Source organism: Rhinolophus sinicus, linkage group LG09 (assembly GCF_036562045.2).
Source record: "Rhinolophus sinicus isolate RSC01 linkage group LG09, ASM3656204v1, whole genome shotgun sequence".
In the NCBI taxonomy this organism is placed as follows: domain Eukaryota; kingdom Metazoa; phylum Chordata; class Mammalia; order Chiroptera; family Rhinolophidae; genus Rhinolophus; species Rhinolophus sinicus.
Genome location: NC_133758.1, coordinates 18,679,536 through 18,697,368, shown reverse-complemented (window position 1 = coordinate 18,697,368; position 17,833 = coordinate 18,679,536). Strand labels below are relative to the sequence as shown.

Below are 17,833 nucleotides of genomic sequence, written 5' to 3'. Positions count from 1 at the left end.
GGTCGCCAGTCGGCCAGTTGGCTGCTCACAGCAGCTCACGGCAGCTCTCACTGGCTGCAGGCCGCTCATGCTGGCCGCTGGCCGCTCATGGTAGCCCACCATGGCAGCCCGCGGCAACACGGCAGCCCAGCACCAGGGAGAGCCATTGTTCACAGTCATAGCTGTAGAGAGCTCAGCTCACTGACTCATGTGGGACTTGAACCAGCAACCTCGGTGTTAGGAGCATGGCGATCCAACCACCTGAGTCACCAGGCCCGCCCACAAATTTTCTTTACCTGTTATTTTGACTGGTCACATTTTTCATGTAGAACTACATAATAAGTGCCTGTTTTTAATATTTTTATAAAAAACATAAGAATCTTATATCGTTAGATTTAAAACTCTTATTTCTAGATTTTAGGCATAGTTTCTACAACAAACTTCTGCTTTTTTGCATCTTTAAAACCCAAGCACGGGCCTTGAAATCATACCTGAGCTCACTGCTTTATGACTATGGCCAAGTAAGTTATTTTGAGCATTAGTTTTTCTCATTTATGAAATGGGAATTATAATACTGACTTTGTAGAATTGTAAGGATTAAATGAGAGCACGTATAAAGTGCCATGCATAATGTGGGCTGAATAACCGATGCTCAGTAAATGGTCGTTTATTTTTCCTAGGTGGCTGGTCGGAAAGGATTTCCTCATGTGATCTATGCCCGTCTCTGGAGGTGGCCTGATCTTCACAAAAATGAACTAAAACATGTTAAATATTGTCAGTATGCATTTGATTTAAAATGTGATAGTGTCTGTGTAAATCCATATCACTATGAACGAGTTGTATCACCTGGAATTGGTAAGTAGACTTTGCTTTTATCTTAGAAGCACAAAGGGAAAAGATCTCAATACTATTTAAATTTTAAGTTAAATTATAAATTTGGAGATGGCCCAGGACTTTCAACTAAGGTTAAAAAATCGGACATTTTTAATGAAATATAAATATTTGTATTTGAACTTTGCAACAAACTTTTATTTTGATTGTTAAAACTAAGTATATATGGTTGTTATTTTGACCATTCAGAATATTGTTTTTGAAAAATAAGATGGAAAGCACGATAGAATTGAATACTTCATATGTTGTCAGATAGCTTTTATAGTGCTGTTCTTGAAATGATTCATGAAGTTTTGAATCTGGCTTATATTTACATTCTGTAATTTTAAGTATAATGGATAATATTTTCATGGTAATGATTAATGTTTCATTTTCTTTTCTCCTTTAAAAAAATTAAGATCTCTCAGGATTAACACTGCAGAGTAATGGTAGGTAATCTGTTTCTTGTAACTTTCTTTGTTTTCTTTCATCCTCTCCCCTCCATTTTTTATTGACTTAGAATTAATTTGTGTGGATGCTGGTAATATTTATGAGAAAAAAACTTACTGCTTTGGAAATGTAGATTTTCGGGAATGGGCATGCATCGGCATTTAAAACTGGATTTAAATAGGCTATTGGCTTTCATGATTTGAACTGCTATTTATGAACTAGTTTTAAAAATACGATAGGAAAACATAAAACATACAGAGGAAGAATATTTTTTGAATTGGTTAAAACTGTTTATTTTGGAAGAAAATCTCACAGAGCTAGTTTAAGTGGGTATAAGTAAATACCTGTAATGTTTGGTAATGGGGAATCATATATAACATCTTTTAAAAATACCAGTATGCTGATCTTTATTCATTTCAACCAAACTTATTTTTATGAATGACAATTTTAAAAATGATTTAAAACTACATATATATATATATTTAAATATTTTTTCAGTCTTGTTACATTTTGAGTAAATAAAACAAGGCTACTTTATAGTATATGCTGATCACAGATAACCTAGTCCCATTTTAAAAAGGAGACAGTGTTTTGAGGTGGGGAAATGAAACAGATAGGTGTGTGTGTGTGTGTGTGTGTGTGTGTGTGTGTGTGTGTGTGGTGTTATTTTTTTGGTTTGTTTTTTACTGTTTTATTTGAGAACAGAAATCTGTTAAAACTTTAGCTATGTTGCTTACAACATGTTAATGAACTCAGAATTCTGTAGGAACACTGATAAAGAGCCACTATCATCTTAGAAAGTTGTGCCATTGTTCTGGAGGGAAATTAGTGGCTCAGCACCTCTTTTGTTGCGGAATCTTAGCGGTGGGTCAGAAATATAATCTGACCTTAAACAGAATTTAGGAAGAGCATGAAAGTCTGCTTGTTTTCATTCTCCACTTTTCTTTCATGTCACTAATGATAGAGGAAGACTTTAGTGCCTTTTGGTACTTGTTAATGGTTAGTAGGTTTCTGAGAACAGTGGGTTGGTAATGGAAGCTGTTGTGATGGTCTGGGAAGGGTAGTTTTAAGACTGGGTAGAGCTCTTTTGCTACAGACATTGAATGATATGTCACTTCCCATCTTCACCATTCTCCATCCGTGCTTTTGGAGAATTAAAGCATTTAGCTCAAAGGGTGTTAGGGGTTGAGAGACTGTAGTGATGGTTATATCCGAATCTCCCTAGGAGGGTGGTTGTGAGGGGATCCAATTGTGAAGATTCATACTCCTACCCTCTCCTGAAATACTGCCGTTATTGAGTACCTTTTATTGATGGGATTGTATGTGTTCATGGCCTCTTTTTAGTGGCCCTAGGGCTGTCTTCAGCCTGTAGATCCCTCTGCTGGTGGTTATATAAAGAGCAGCTTCAAAGGCTTATGTCCTTAGAAAACAACAGGTGTTTCTCATAGCTCCTTCTAGATTTGGACAAAAAAAGAATACAATGCTAGGTAACTGAAAGTTAAAAAAAAAAAAGGGATAATTCCTTCATTTGTGGTCTCATCCAGCCTGTCTCGTCTCTTTTATGAAACTTTCCATGACCACAGTGACCTGTGTATTCATTTTAACAAATATTTAATGAGCATGTATTGCCTGGTACTGTGTTAGGTTCCAGGGACAATAGGAGAAATAAGGTGCATTTTCTCCCCTTAGGGAGTTCATAGTCTACTAGAGGGGAGAGAAGGTAAATGAGACAGTGACAGTATCATCAGACAAGTGCTGTGGCCTGCCTGCTCGTGCTGATGAAGGGCTCAGACCCAGGATGAGCCCAGTGGCTTCACTTTTCTGTTTACTATACATTCCTTACCTCTCATTGAACATTTTCTAATCACTATGTACATGTATAAAACCACTCTAAAAATATGGTTAAATCGTAATAGCTAATACTTACTAAGTACTCGTTTTGTATCAGGTACTGAGCTAACTGATTTACGAGTATTGTGTCATCATTCTTATAATACCTGTGCATGGTAGGTGGCATTATCCACACCTTATCAGATGAGAGACTGGTGCCTGGAGAGGTAAGGAACTTGCCCAGGATCAGGCAGCTAGGATGAGCTGGAGTAGGTGTGCTCACTCGTAGATATTTAAACAATACAAAAATATTATGAAAGGCTGTAAGCTCCATGGGGCAGAAACCTTTCTCTTGTTTATTGATGTGTCCCAAGTGCTAGAACAGTATCTGGAACATAGGTGCTCAATAAATATTTTTTCAGTGAATGAATTTGTTGAATGCTAGTCCATAAAGAGAAATACTAAATAGTTTGGTGTCTGTTTTTCTGGACTTTAAAAATATATACTATATGTTTTTTTAATTTTATTTTTTTGAATAGGCAATACATGGTCCATAAATCAAAATACTATAAAAAGGTATACAGTGAAAAGAAGTGCTCCCACCCCTGCCCCCATTCCCCCCTACCTCAGGTAATCACTTTTATTAGTTTCTGGTGTTTCCTTCCAGGGTTTCTTTATGCAAAAATACATGTATTATTTCCCTCCTTTTCTTACACAAAAAGCATATTGTGCACTTTTCTGGACCTTGCTTTTTTACTTAACGGTATGTGATTTTTAAAACATGCATATGATCATAGTGTATAATAGTGTTTTGTAACCTACTTTTTTTCTCTTGGCGAAAATATACTGCAGACATCTATCCTTGTTGATACCTACAGTTTTACCTAAGAAACATATGTTTTAAGTTAAATCAATAATAACATGTTTTAAGTTATTTGATTAAAGAGACCTGGAGAATGGTAGTAACCCCAAACTTACATTTGGGAAAGTTTAGCCAATGTATTAGGGAAGAAAAAGTTACGAAGCATGCTTCTTTAAAAGCAGAATTTAGTTGTTATGGTGGCACATGAATCCAGAGAATCAGCTGAAAAGCAGAAGCAAAGAGTATCAGTTTGACTGGTTCTATCCTCAAATCACTAGCTTTCTCCTAAGCGTTAGCAATGTCAATGTCTTCGTAAAAAGAGCCTGGTCATTTATAACAACAAAAAGTAAGATGTCAAGGAATCAAATAGAAATGTCAGGATCTATCTGAAGACAATTCTAGAATTTTGTTGGAGTATAATTTTTTTTAAAAAAGATTGAATAAATACAGTCATACCCACTTTATGTCCCAAATGATTATTTCTTTGCATTTTTATAATTTGGCCAACATTAGTGATAAGTGGTTGGAGTCAGTTTTTTTACTGACATACAATGATGTGTTAAGCATCTTTTTGGTTACCTTTTTGTTTTCATAGAATTTTCTAAAGAGAAACTCTTTGGAATGGAATTTATTGGTCTTAAAAACATCAATGTCTTCATGACTTTTGATGCATGAAAATGCCCTTTAAGAGATTGTACACAGAAATTTGAACAATGGATTATTCTTACCATTTTGAAATATTCTCATTTTAATAAAAAAAATAGCCATACAACTAATTGGTATTTATGTGTAAGAGTTTTTCAAAAATTGACATAGGGAAAGATAAGGAGCACTCATGCTGATTCTTAATGGAAAGGAGAATGTCTTTTTATGGACTATTAATTAATTACTCTAATAGAGAACCTAGTATTAGAGTTCAATGGATTGTAAAATTCTGGGGTAGTGTTAGTTCAGAAGCAGTAAAGGGTTACTAGCTAAAGATAAAAAGCAAACCCCAAAACAACAGCCCAAAATCAAATTTGGAGATTCTGGATAGTGAACAATTGACCTTACAAATGTAATTTCAGTTTTCTTTTTTCCTCACAACAAAGCCAACTATTCCCTGGTTTGTTCAAGGAAAGGTGTTATGTTGTATCAGTCTAGCTTTGCTTAGTAAGGTGTAACCACGTAAGTAAATGATACTGGTTACTGAGTTATTTTCACACCACATACTTATCAAACATCATTATTTGGATTGGGTTTCTAGAAGGAAATTTGAGTTTGACTTACCATTTAGGATTTTTCTGTCTTGTTCTAACCCTTTAGGGGATATTCAGTACACTTCACTTTCAAAGATTATGTTATTTAACAATAATTCTAGGTCCTGGAATTGGATAGCTATTCGATCCCACTCATACTTCTATAGGGTGTGGAATTAGCAAAAAGATAGAGCTAAGTACTCAATCTCAATTTGGTCCTCTCATCTAGAAGAACATTTTCCCCAGCCATTTTGTTTTCATCTACCTCAGGTTGTATATTTAAGGTGATTATTACTTCTAGGTTAATCAGGCAACTAAGGAATACCTCTTCAGGACCATTGCTGGAAGTTGTTGGAATATAGTCTAGCTTCAAATTTCAAGGAGTCAGTCAGATTGATTGATGAAATACATCTGATGCCACTATCTGTAAATGGCTTTTGCTGATAAAATAGAATGCTTTTAAAAACTGAAAAAATTCTGAGTTAGAGTTATTTACACTATGGTTGATTTTAGGTGTTGTTATATTATAAGATTTTCTTTCTGGGAATAGAAGCTTATACGATTTTAAAATATGTTTAATTTTTTGTGTAGCTCCACCAAGTATGTTGGTGAAGGATGAATATGTTCATGACTTTGAGGGACAGCCATCGTTATCCACTGAAGGGCATTCAATTCAAACCATCCAGCATCCACCAAGTAATCGTGCGTCCACGGAGACATACAGCACCCCAGCTCTGTTAGCTCCATCGGAGTCTAACGCTACCAGCACCACCAACTTTCCCAACATTCCTGTGGCTTCCACAAGTGAGTGGTAGAATCAGATGTAGTCAGCAGGTAGAATTTTCCTAACCATTGAATATTTATATATAGTCACTTGGAAGAAAACTCCAAGTAAGTGAAAATTAAAAGTACTATGGTATCTTTTTCATAGGTAAATAAGTATTGGGTTGGTCTGGAAAACATGGTGTGTATAGTTTAAATGTTTTTATATTCGTGTGCAGTCACTTGGAATTTAAGTAATGACTTTGATTATAATATTGATATAAATTAGTAGAATAATTTGTACTTTATCTCCTATTACATGCAGAAGTAAAAAGGCTTTTGAGCTTTCAGATACATTTTAGAGAAATATTTAAGTAGTTAAGTAGTTTTAAACTAAGATATTTAGTAAAAACGTCTGTTAATGGAATTGTGAGCTTTCCTTTAATAAGGGTTTTTATTTTGGTTTATCTGGCAGAATATTATTTTATAACAGTCATCTCAGTTTCCCATTGTGCAAACTTAGAAGAAGGGATCTTGATAGACTTTTTTATAACATATACCTCAAGATAGACATCAAGTTCTAAATAAAGCTAAATTCTACATATCTAACTCTATGTATTTTTTTTAAATAAGAAATCTATTTCAAAAAGGTTTTTCCCATGATAGAGGTGCCACCATCCCTGCCACAGGGCTGTTAGGTTCAGCTTTTCTTGGGGCCTGATCAAGGCAGTAATGTCCTGGTTCTGTTAATACTGGTATTTATTTTCACAGTCGCCAAAGGTTGGACAGTTTGCTGCTAAGTTGATTTTTTTTTTTTTTAGTCACAGAGCAGAGTCTTGGACTGTGGATGGTGTTATTTGCACCTGATTGCTAAGGAGATTGTATCTAAGCCCCTCCCCCATCAGCACAAGAATGCTGATATATCTAGACTGATACTTGTTAGCTGCAACCAAAGGGAGAATTATTCTGTTTGCTTAATAGCAGATCAGATTCAATATAGAAATTTGATCTTTGGAATAAATGGAGGACACTGATTTATATAATTGGCATTTTCAAGTAAAGTATACCAACTTTCCCCCCCTTTAATTCATTTCACCTCTTCAAAGCAGTATCTTTTGGATTTGCTACGTGAGATGACAGTCTCACCGTAGAGACTCAAATATAGTCTCTAAGTGAAAATACGTGAGCATTGTCTCATATTCTAGGTGGGTCAGGTAGGTTAAGCCCTACTTTAGAACCTGGTCTCTTAACCACTTGTTGCCTCTGTTATCTGTCTGTACTTTATTTACCAATTTGGGAATACAGTTGACAAAGTAGGTAGTAATGGAGGATAAAAGAAGGCACATTACAACAGATTTGTGCTAGGAGCACAACTACTTACCTCTGTTGATGGTTGATATTATCTGGAAGTTGAATTTGCGTGCTATTGTCGATGCTGGTAAAGTGACTTCACTTTAACTGTTCTGTTCCCTGGGGCCCAGTCCTATGAAGACCAGAAAAAGCAGCACGAGTGCAATGCAGATAATTGTGTCTTGGCAATTGTTGGATATATTTTCATAATCGAATAGTAATTACTGTAGGTTTTAGAATTTGTTGCAAAATGTTTCTTCCATTAGATCTCAAAGAGTATTGATTAAATTAAAAGAAAGAAAAGAAATTTGATTAAAATAGAGGAATTGGAAGATTATTTTACATGAGTTGATTTAATTGTTTCATCTTATATACTTGGAATTGTGTAATAGAAATATTCAGTACCGATAACTGCAGTGGACTACTTTATTTAGTTTATGTTCATTTGGTACCTGAATGTCTTCTAGGTTTCTTTCTAAATATAACTTAAAATGATTTAATTTCTCCCATATAGTGACAGTTTTTGTAAGTTAGCTAAGAGTATGTAGCATGTTCAGTTGTTTAAAGTAAGAGCAAAAATGTAATTATCATTTAAAGGTAACTTGCAAAAATGTTGGGATGAGTAGGACGGGCCGTTACTATAAACATTTTCTTGAGAAATAAATAATTTGGAGAGTATTGAAATATTCTCTTTAGCGTTTAATTTTACAGTCTGAGCCTTAAGGAAATGTAATTTGTAGAGAGGAGAAAAATGTTTCTCTTCTTTAATACTTTGAGAAGTGGTCATTTACTCTCTTCTCTCTCATTATACTCCCATTTAGATGAGAAAAGATTGAGGTGATGCCAGTGACAACAATTATGAAATTTTAGTGCTTTCCAAATGAGATAAACAATTGACAGTTAATGCTTACTTGAAGAAATCACGCTTTTTCCACTTAAGGGGGGGGACCTTAAAAGTGTAGGTCAGTAAGCAATATCATAGGATGGTTTTGAATCGAATAGTAGCCAGAAGAAGCTTAGTTCTCCTGATATATTTCATATAGACAGGGCAACTAATTTCCTATAAATCCAGGAGTATGATAGTGTTCATGGAAGGAGGTGATTCTTTGTTTTTAAAAGTACATGAAAAAATTTCAAAGTAGACTGATAATCTGATGTGTGTGTATATACATATATATATACACACACACATATGTGTGTTTTTTACTAGCAAATGCTATATGACTGGACAGTGGAGCTTGACATTTTTTTTTAACTTCTTCGCCTTACCCATCACATTCCATTTACAATATTTGCCTGCTCTGCTTTTCTTTTATCAAACCCTAGCATTCTGTCATTACCAGTACCAGTGCTGATAATAATGAACTTTCCAGTTTTGAACATTTTCTTGATCGTGGACTTTTGGAGTCGTAATCAGAAAGGTCCAGAGCTGGATGGAGTGGCCAGGGTTGAGCTGATGTGCTTCTGAAGTTATTATGATGGACTAGACATATAGTGGGATTTTGCTGGCATTTGAAGAATATTGTAAAGAAACAGGCCATGAAAATTAGCTAGACATGACTTAAGATAGAAGAATTTGTACTTCGTCAGTTTATGTTTTGCTTTTGTAGAGGACTTCAGGGTTTTCCATTTGATGGGCCATGAATGAGTTCCACTTTTTGTCCATCCTTATAGTTGTGGATGTCAGATATCATTTGGTCCTTCATTTACTGTATAAAACCATGGGGTTGCATCTGTAAATGTACCGTGTTAATGTCTTCTTGTTCCTCTAGGTCAGCCTGCCACTATATTGGCGGGCAGCCATAGTGAAGGATTGTTGCAGATAGCTTCAGGGCCTCAGCCAGGACAGCAGCAGAATGGATTTACTGGTCAGCCAGCTACTTACCATCATAGTATGTACATGCTTTTTAAAATCTTTTAAGTCGTTGAGAAAAAACAGGCAGACTTTATAAAAGCAAATTAATCCATGTGGGCCTTAATTTTTAGACAGCACTACCACCTGGACTGGAAGTAGGACCGCACCATACACACCTAATTTGCCTCACCACCAAAACGGCCATCTTCAGCACCACCCGCCTATGCCGCCCCATCCCGGACATTACTGTAAGCTCTTGTTTTTGTTGTAAGGTCCTTTTTGAGGACTTTATTTATTTATTTTTTCTATTTTTTGAAAATGGTTTCACATCTTTTATTCATCTTATAATTTAGTTTTATTAAATGATTAGAGCTTTTCAGTATTTTTTGTAAATAATATTATTTATTTTTTATGATTATGTTGTCATACCTTTGTTTTAGAGGAGTGATGTTTACTAAATACATTTATTTCTCTGTTGCTAATGTTTCATTAACACCACATTGATTTCCATTCATTTGTTTGTTTGCCTTGTATATGTTCTTCGATCTCATGTGTATCTGTATATCCACTCTAAGTAGATTGAAACCCCTTGAGTGTCAAGATCTCAAGGTTTCCCTCACCCTAGTATTCAGCATACCGTAGACTCTCAGGTGTTGAATCTGTCATTCCTCTGCGCAGGCTTGATTGGGAGGGATGCCCTGCTGACTAACCGTAGCTTGTAGTTTCAGGCAGAGTAGGAACATTGTCCATTTGGCTTAGTAAAATCAAGAGTGTAAATCTTTCATACATGTTAGATCCTTTTTCCTCCAAAATAAGATTAATAGTACCACAGAAAACTTGGAAAATACAGAAAAGTGTAAATAAGAAAATAAAATTTATCCAGAATCCCACTACCCAAAGATACCCACTTGTAATATTTTGTTGTATTTTCCTTGCAGTCATATAAATGGGTATATGTAAATTTGGGGGGGAAGGGGTCATACTGTCTATATATATTGTTATATCCTGTTTTGTTGTTGTTGTTATGTTACTGTTTTTCCATGTCTTAAGAGAATATACTTTTTAATGGCTGCCTTAGTGGCTAAGGGTGCTAAGTTTGGACCCTTAACTGGCTGCATGACCATTGGCAAGTTATTTAACCTCCCTAAACCTTAAGGGTGATGATAGTTGTATCTATCTCAAAGGATGTTTTAAGAGGTAAATGTAATAATTCTTGTGAGATGTTTAGCACAATGTCTTAACACATAATAATCTCTCCAGTATGTTAGCTACCGTTATATTATGGAAATATCATTAACTTAATTAACCATAAACACTTGTTTTTAAAATGGTCCTAACAATTTGAATTATTATTATGTATTGTATTATAATTTGTACTGTATTACATGTTACATGAATGTATTTTTAGTTCACAATAAATTTTGCATGTACAACTATTGTAAATTGTTTAACAGCACTAGGCACATAGCACTAAAATGTTAGTTATTAAATATCCATAAAAGTAATTCAAGACTATTGGCTTATTATAATTATAAAGTAATCTAAGCTAAGCTTTTAAATTGTTAGACATTGTATAAGCTCGATTGAAACAACTCTTAAGGTGTGATAGTTGTATTTAAGTAAGGTTTGTTGAAGGTTTTAGTATTGGTGAACTTTTAATAAATAAAAATGGGATTTTTATTGTCTTTTCTTTAGGGCCAGTTCACAATGAGCTTGCATTCCAGCCTCCCATTTCTAATCATCCTGGTAAGTGTATTTCAAAATTGATTCTCTGTATTTAGATTTCCTTTGTGGTAATAGAAACACACACACACACACACACACACACACACGTTTTACTATAATTATGGAGTAACTTAAATTTTCATATAAGTATAATACTCATTATGGCATTAGTTAATCAATAGTTTATGAGTAGCAATATAGTCACGCATAAAATGTCTCTATTTGATTCTTTTTAACTGTCCCCGAAGGAAAAGACAAGCACTGTGTTTTTAGCTAACATATAAAGTACCAAAATGCCGGTTTTAGCATTGACTACATAAATATGCAGCAGAAGAAAACTAGGTTTCAAAATAGGACTGCTGTAAAACTGTAGCTTGAAAAGCCAGGGAAGAATCTGAAGTGGATGCTAAAAAGAAATAGAATTCCCTGTATCTGTCTTAGAAGATGGAATCAGGAATCTCCAGTTAACTGAATTTAGAAACTGATTGACTTATTTTCAAGAGTAAATAGCTAAGTAGATTTTCTCAATTCAGTTTGATTATAACTTTTTAAACTATAGAAGTAATAAAACAAAATTTGGAAATAAGAGAATATACCAAACCTTCTTAGTATAAACATAGAATTTTGATTTGTTTTCCTTTCCTCTGTCCCTTAATATCTTTTTCTCAGCTTAGAAAGATCCAAATATATAATTTCAACTCATCTTAATTTTCCCCCAATTAAAAAAATGTTTTATAATAAAGAATTTCAAACATATGTCAAATACGAGAATAGTATAGGAATCCCGTCCCCCAACACCCAATTGTGCTTATCCCTCGATTTCAGCTGTTAACAACTAACACTAATTTTTTTTCATTCATACCCTCACCTACTTTTCATTCATACCATCACCTATTATTTTGAAGGAAATCCTATGTAATCATTTTATATGTAAATATTTCAATATATATTTTCAATAAAGATTTTTATAAAAATGTAACTGTAGTAACCATAATGAATAAGTTAAAAGATAACTTACAGTTCCTCAAATAGATCTACATAATTTTCTTAAACAGTGTTCTGTTATTTATGTTGGTTCCAATTTTTCTTCTGGCTGTTAAATATTGAGAGTAAGATCTTTATGCTTGTAACTCTTCTTATATTTCAATTTAAGAGATTTAAAGAATTTCTGGATCAAAAGGCCAAATTGCTTTACAGTGATCACATTAAAGTATTAGAGCCAGTTTTACCATGCTCACCAGCAGTAGATGTGATGGTTTAATAAACTTTGTGCGATTTAGGAGGTAAATAATATTTGTTTTGATTAGGAGAAAGATTCTGCTGGTTGGGCAGAAACATTTTTTAAACATATAAATTATGTATATGTTTAAATTATCATCTTTAATGGATTTTCTGTGTGTTATTGTTCATATTTGTTGTGGTTTTAAACATTTTTGTTGGTCAAGGGGTCTTGCCTTTTTATAAACATTTTAATTGAGAAATGTAATACACAGAAAAGTACATGAGATCTAATGAATAAATTAAAGCCAACATCTGTGTAACCACTACCCAGATTGAAAACTGAAACAGTGCAGCACTCCAGCAAACCCTCCAACTGCGTGCATTTTGTCTCAGAAACTTTCCCTCTCGTCTCCCCAGAGATAACCATTCTCCTGCTTTTTATGGATATTATTTGTTTGCTCTTTGAAAATGATGAATTATCCCTGAACAATCCAGTGTAGTAGTTTGGTGTTACTTGTATTTGAAATTATGTAACTGAAATCATTGTATCAGAGTCTTAATTTTGTTTGTGAATAAATACATTGTGATAAGAGGTGAAGAATCTAGAGTCTTAAGAATAAAAAATTTTGCTGGTTTTGAGGCAGCATCATTGAGAGTCAGTAGCGGCCGCTGGTAACTTGCAGGGGTCTCCGAATTCATGTGGTTTAGTGGAAGGTGATCTGCAGGAATGAGAGTAATTAGGGCTCTGAAGAAAGACCTACCGTGGGTGGAATGGTGGAGTGGGGTTGGGAGTGGTGGCATTTAGCTAGTGATTTGGACTCAGTTTTGGATTCAGCAATTGCTTTTAGCCTCTTGATAGATTTACCTCGTTCTTACGACAGAACTGATGTTGAGGCCTAACAGCTCCTGATAGTTAGGGAATAACATTAACTAGTTCTGAGGATATGCCTCTGTATCACCTGCACTGGCATTAAAACCTCTGTCTGAATAGGATGGGAAGGGACTTGATGGCGAGGACGATCCTGAAAGGTCTCTGTGCAGCTGGTTGTGGGAGGGGATCAGCTCTGTGGATACACCTTAAATGGACTCAGCTGGTTGGAACCTAGATGGCTATGAACTCTTTGGCTGTGAATACTAATGGGCTCCAGAGCAGTTTTAGATCACAACTGTTCATTTTTCCTCTTGTACCGTTAAAAGAAGATTGTAACTGATCTTTCTATTGAGAGAGCTTCCAGTCATAGTACCCCCCTCCCTACTACGTATTAAACCTCTACTGATCCTCAGTATTTCTTTGAAACTTTGAGTCTAGTTGTTATTTCTCTGCTGAATTACTTGCATAGATTCCCCTACTCATTGCTTGGGATAAAGTCCAAATTCCGTAGCTGGGAAGAAGGCAGTCTTTGATCCTGGTCTCTGCATACTTCCCTAGTCTCATCTCTTTTCTTTAACCGTCTTGAGCTGCTTACCCAAGCTTGCTTGGCTGTATCATCCCTCTATGCTTTTTTTTTGGCACATGCTGTTCTTCTCCTTATATGTCTTGTACTCTGTATATTCATCAAATTAAATCTGTTGTTCTGCAACAAATTACTCCCAAAACGTAACAGGTTAAAACAGCAATAATTTATCTTACTTTGTTTCTGTGGGTCAGGAATCTGGGATTGGCTTAGCTGGTTTGCTCTGGCTGAGAGTCTCATGAGGTTGCAGTCAAGTTGTTGGCTTGAGGTGCCATCATCTGAAAGCTTTTCTGGGGCTGGAGGATTTACTCTTACCGTGTTTACCCGAAAATTAAGACCTAGCCGGAAAATCAGTTCTAATGCATCTTTCGGAACAAAAATTAATATAAGACCTAGTCTTATTTTACTGTAATGTAAGAGAAGAGAAGAGAAGAGAAGAGAAGAGAAGAGAAGAGAAGAGAAGGGAAGAGAATATTATAGAATACCAGGTCTTATATTAATTTTTGCTCCAAAAGACTCATTAGAGCTGATTGTCCAGCTAGGTCTTATTTTTGGGGAAACATGGTAGAGTGGTTTATAACATACCTGGCAAGTTAGTATTGTTGTTGGCAACTCCAGTTTTTCTCTGTGGGGACCTCTGTAGAGCTTCTTAAGTATCTTCACATGACAGCTAGCTTCTTCCAGAGTAAGTGAGCAAGAGAAAGCAAGACAGAGCCTCTGGGTCTTTTAAGACTTAGCCTCAAAAGTTGTTACATCATTTCTGTAAGATTCTGTTTTATAGGGAGAGGACTATACAAGGATGTGAATATTGGAAGGTGAGAATCATTGGGGGCCAACTTGATGTCCATACCACACATCCCTACTCCTAAATGTGGCAAACTCTTAGGATCCAGCTCAAGTACAACACTATTGGGAAGCCTTTCATAATCCCGTGTGTCCCCTGCTATCTAGTACTTCCTAATCCTGTTACTTAGTTATTAGTTTACATATCTGCTGTTTTATTTCATGAATAAGTAGAAAAGAAACCAAAGTGAAATTATCTGTATTAGTTATGTATGGTTAATGCAGCCCCTTGAGGTGTAATTAAGAAATCCTAAAATATTTAATCACAAACTTAGGACCATTTAGGAAATATGCATATACATCTGAATATACAAAATATTTTAAATGATTAAAAAAATCATCAATAATGTAGTGAATCTACTTTGAGAAATTATTTTTGAAGATAGTTACATAAATGTTTTGGGAAATATAGGTGACATAAATTGTAGAAAATGAAAATAATTAACACTGGTCATTGTCTTGGTGTTAAAGATTTCAGATAGACCACATGCTTGGTAATTTCTGGGCTTTGACTCTGATAATTAAGTTGAAAAAACATTTTTGGAAAAGGTTAACATTTCATTTCTTTTTTTATGGGCGAACTCTGTTTTTGCTTTTTCTTAAAGCCAAGATATATTCATATAATTAAATGCTGATTGCAAATTAAGTGAAGAGTTTCCTCATTGTCTTTGAGGTTGTTTTGGTAATTCACAAATGGATTCAAAATCCACAAATTTCCAAACTCAGATTGTGTTCTAGTACTTTGGAACTATCCACCATCCAAGAAAATACCTTTATGTGTTCATATAAGATTCTTACAGGAAAAAAGGAGATTCTCAGAGGGCATCTCATCCAGGTCTAAAAATAAAAAGAATAAGTCATAGTGTCTCAAGTGCTTAATGCAAATATTCAACTTTTAAAAAAGAACCAAATTAAAAATTTTTTTTGAATGACTTTATTTCAGAAACTGAAGGTAATAATGCCTTGGAGACTTATATTTTCCATTATAATTGAACAACATTTATTTGCTAAAACTAGGCTTTATAATACATTTCCCATTACAAAACACTTTTAGCTAAGTTCTTATATTGTAAAAAAAATTTCTTGTTGTTAACTCAGTCTTTTAAAACCTTTGGCCAGTGAAGAGCAGCCAATGCACTTCATGAGACCAGCTCAACTTCATTAATTTAGGAACAAGAAACTAAAAATACCAATGTCAGCAAACATATAACAATCCTACTCCCTTTCAAATGATTTGGGGTATTAGGAAAGCTCTCTCTGAACTGAATACTTTTGTTCCGCTGTTGATGCTAGTTTTGAGAAGGTGCAGGCTTGTTACTTATATGGCATTTGGTCCTTGGAGCAAAAGAGCAAAGAGAGATCCAGAAAGACTTAATGAATTTCTATTATCTTTTCCTGTTTTAAAAATAAGAATGTTCCCTCTTGGCTGGTTAGCAAATTTAGAGTGCAATAGAAAAGTTTTTCACATGGTATTTTGTATCCCAACACTGCCAAATTCTCTCGATCCCCCTCTAGCCCGCTCTGTCCTCACAGATATTATAGTAATTTCTTCCTCTTCTTTCCTAGGCCATTTTAATAGCCTCTTAATAGATGGTGATTTTTCATCCCTGGTCTGTGGGGAAACTCTGATGCCAGTTTCTTTTTATCCACAAGTCTCTTAAAACTCTTCTTCCCAGTGCTAGCAGGTCATCTCATTCTAACTCTATTCAGAGATACAGCTTTATGTAACCATCATTGTTGTATGGTGTCTGAAATATTAGGCAAACAAAAAAGCCCTTGGAGACTTGGAAATAATATTATAAAATGAGGTTTAAATGCAGTTGCAGCAGTTGCAATTCATGATGATAAAGTACATTTAGCTTATTTAAACATTGAGATTATACAACTCCTTTTTTCTTCCTGAATTGACTCATGGAAAAAAGGTTGCTCTTCATGGAACTTTACTTTCGGATAGTGTTCTTCATTGTGAACTGAACTAACTAGGAAATGCATGTACTTGGACCTCATTTTTTCACTCAGCATTGTAAACGTCCCTGGCTCAAGGGCGTTGTTTGTAACAGAATTTACTGTTTGGACTGATTGTGTAAAGACCTCTTTTTTTTTTTTTTTTTTTAAATTAGTTTCAGGTACACAAGACAAAGTAATACTTAGACATTTATCATTTATATCCCTCGCACTGTGTGAACGCCCCTCCCCCCATCCGCTATCCCTCTGACATCGCACAGAGCCATTACATTTCCACTGTCTCTATTCCTAATGCTGTACTCCGCTTCTTGTAAGTATATACATACATATATATACATATATATATATAAAATTATAGTTGACATTCATTACTGTTCAGCTTCAGCTTCAGGTGTACAGTGCAGTGATCAGGCATCTACATCATCCCCAAGGTGGTCTCCAAAATGAGACAAGTGTCCATTGGATACCCTACAAAATATTTACATTATTGATTACATTCCCCAAATTAATTTTCAAAACCCTGTGGCAATCTTGTGGTTACCGACTGTTTTCTAATCCCCTCACCTTGCCCCTTATCCCCACCCCCCCGCCCATCTAGCAACCCTCAGTTTTTCCTCTGTCTCCAAAACTGTTTCTGATTAGTTCATTCACTTATTCTTTTCTTTAGATTCCACATATAAGTGAGATCATACGGTATTTGTCTTTCTCTGTCTGGCTTATTTCACTTAACACAATGTTCTCTAGGTCTATCCATGTTGTTGCAAATGGTAAGATTTCTTTCTTCTTTATGGCTGTGTAATACTCCATTGTATAAATGTACCACAGTTTCTTAATCCAGTCATCTACCGATGGGCATTTCAGTTGTTTCCATGTCTTGGCTATTGTGGTAAAGACCTCTTTTGAGTGCTCTTATTGGTTTTTGCTGCCAAAACATTGGGTAATTGATACCTTGTCCTAGATAACCTCTTTAGTTTAGCTTCAGTCAGTATACCTACCAGTTGTTTGCTGAAGCTTTTTCATAGTATTATGTGATATCTTTAATAAAGAATTTTACTATAAGGAATAACTTCATAAATATTTCAAAACTGGCTTTTTAATAAGGCACTTTAGTATATCACTAATTTTCATGTTTTAATGATCAAAAACATTTAAAGGAATGTTTGTATTCATGATTTGTTGATTTGATCTGTGTGGCAAAACATTTGGAATTTTAAGTTTCTGAATCACCGAATCTTCATGGTCTGTTTTATTCTTTGTTGGAAAGGACTTTCTTCCTTGACAAAATTTTGAAAATCAATTAGATACACAGACTTTACAAGGGTTTTAAAAAATGTATTTTAAGCATTAATCAATCATACTTCATTTTAAGATTCTTTGGGGGTTTGAAAAGAATATTTTTTGTCATTCTAACTGTCCTTTGAGGTTGTTG

At 34.9% G+C, this 17,833-nt stretch overlaps 1 protein-coding gene across 4 annotated transcripts in view; it reads left to right on the top strand.

Annotated features, from left to right (window-relative positions):
* Positions 1 to 17,833, top strand: part of SMAD4 (SMAD family member 4) — a 50,010-nt gene that overhangs the window by 14,752 nt on the left and 17,425 nt on the right. For 3 of the 4 annotated variants that reach the window (XR_012498748.1, XM_074339963.1, XM_074339964.1), the window contains exons 3-8: positions 660 to 834; positions 1,269 to 1,298; positions 5,821 to 6,033; positions 9,114 to 9,233; positions 9,328 to 9,444; positions 10,892 to 10,942. Coding sequence is in view for 3 of the 4 variants with exons in the window: in XM_074339963.1 (XP_074196064.1) it covers positions 660 to 834; positions 1,269 to 1,298; positions 5,821 to 6,033; positions 9,114 to 9,233; positions 9,328 to 9,444; positions 10,892 to 10,942 (706 nt within the window). In the remaining variant the exon portion in view is untranslated. The remainder of the gene's footprint in view (positions 1 to 659; positions 835 to 1,268; positions 1,299 to 5,820; positions 6,034 to 9,113; positions 9,234 to 9,327; positions 9,445 to 10,891; positions 10,943 to 17,833) is intronic. The other variant, XM_074339965.1, reaches the window with a different exon arrangement.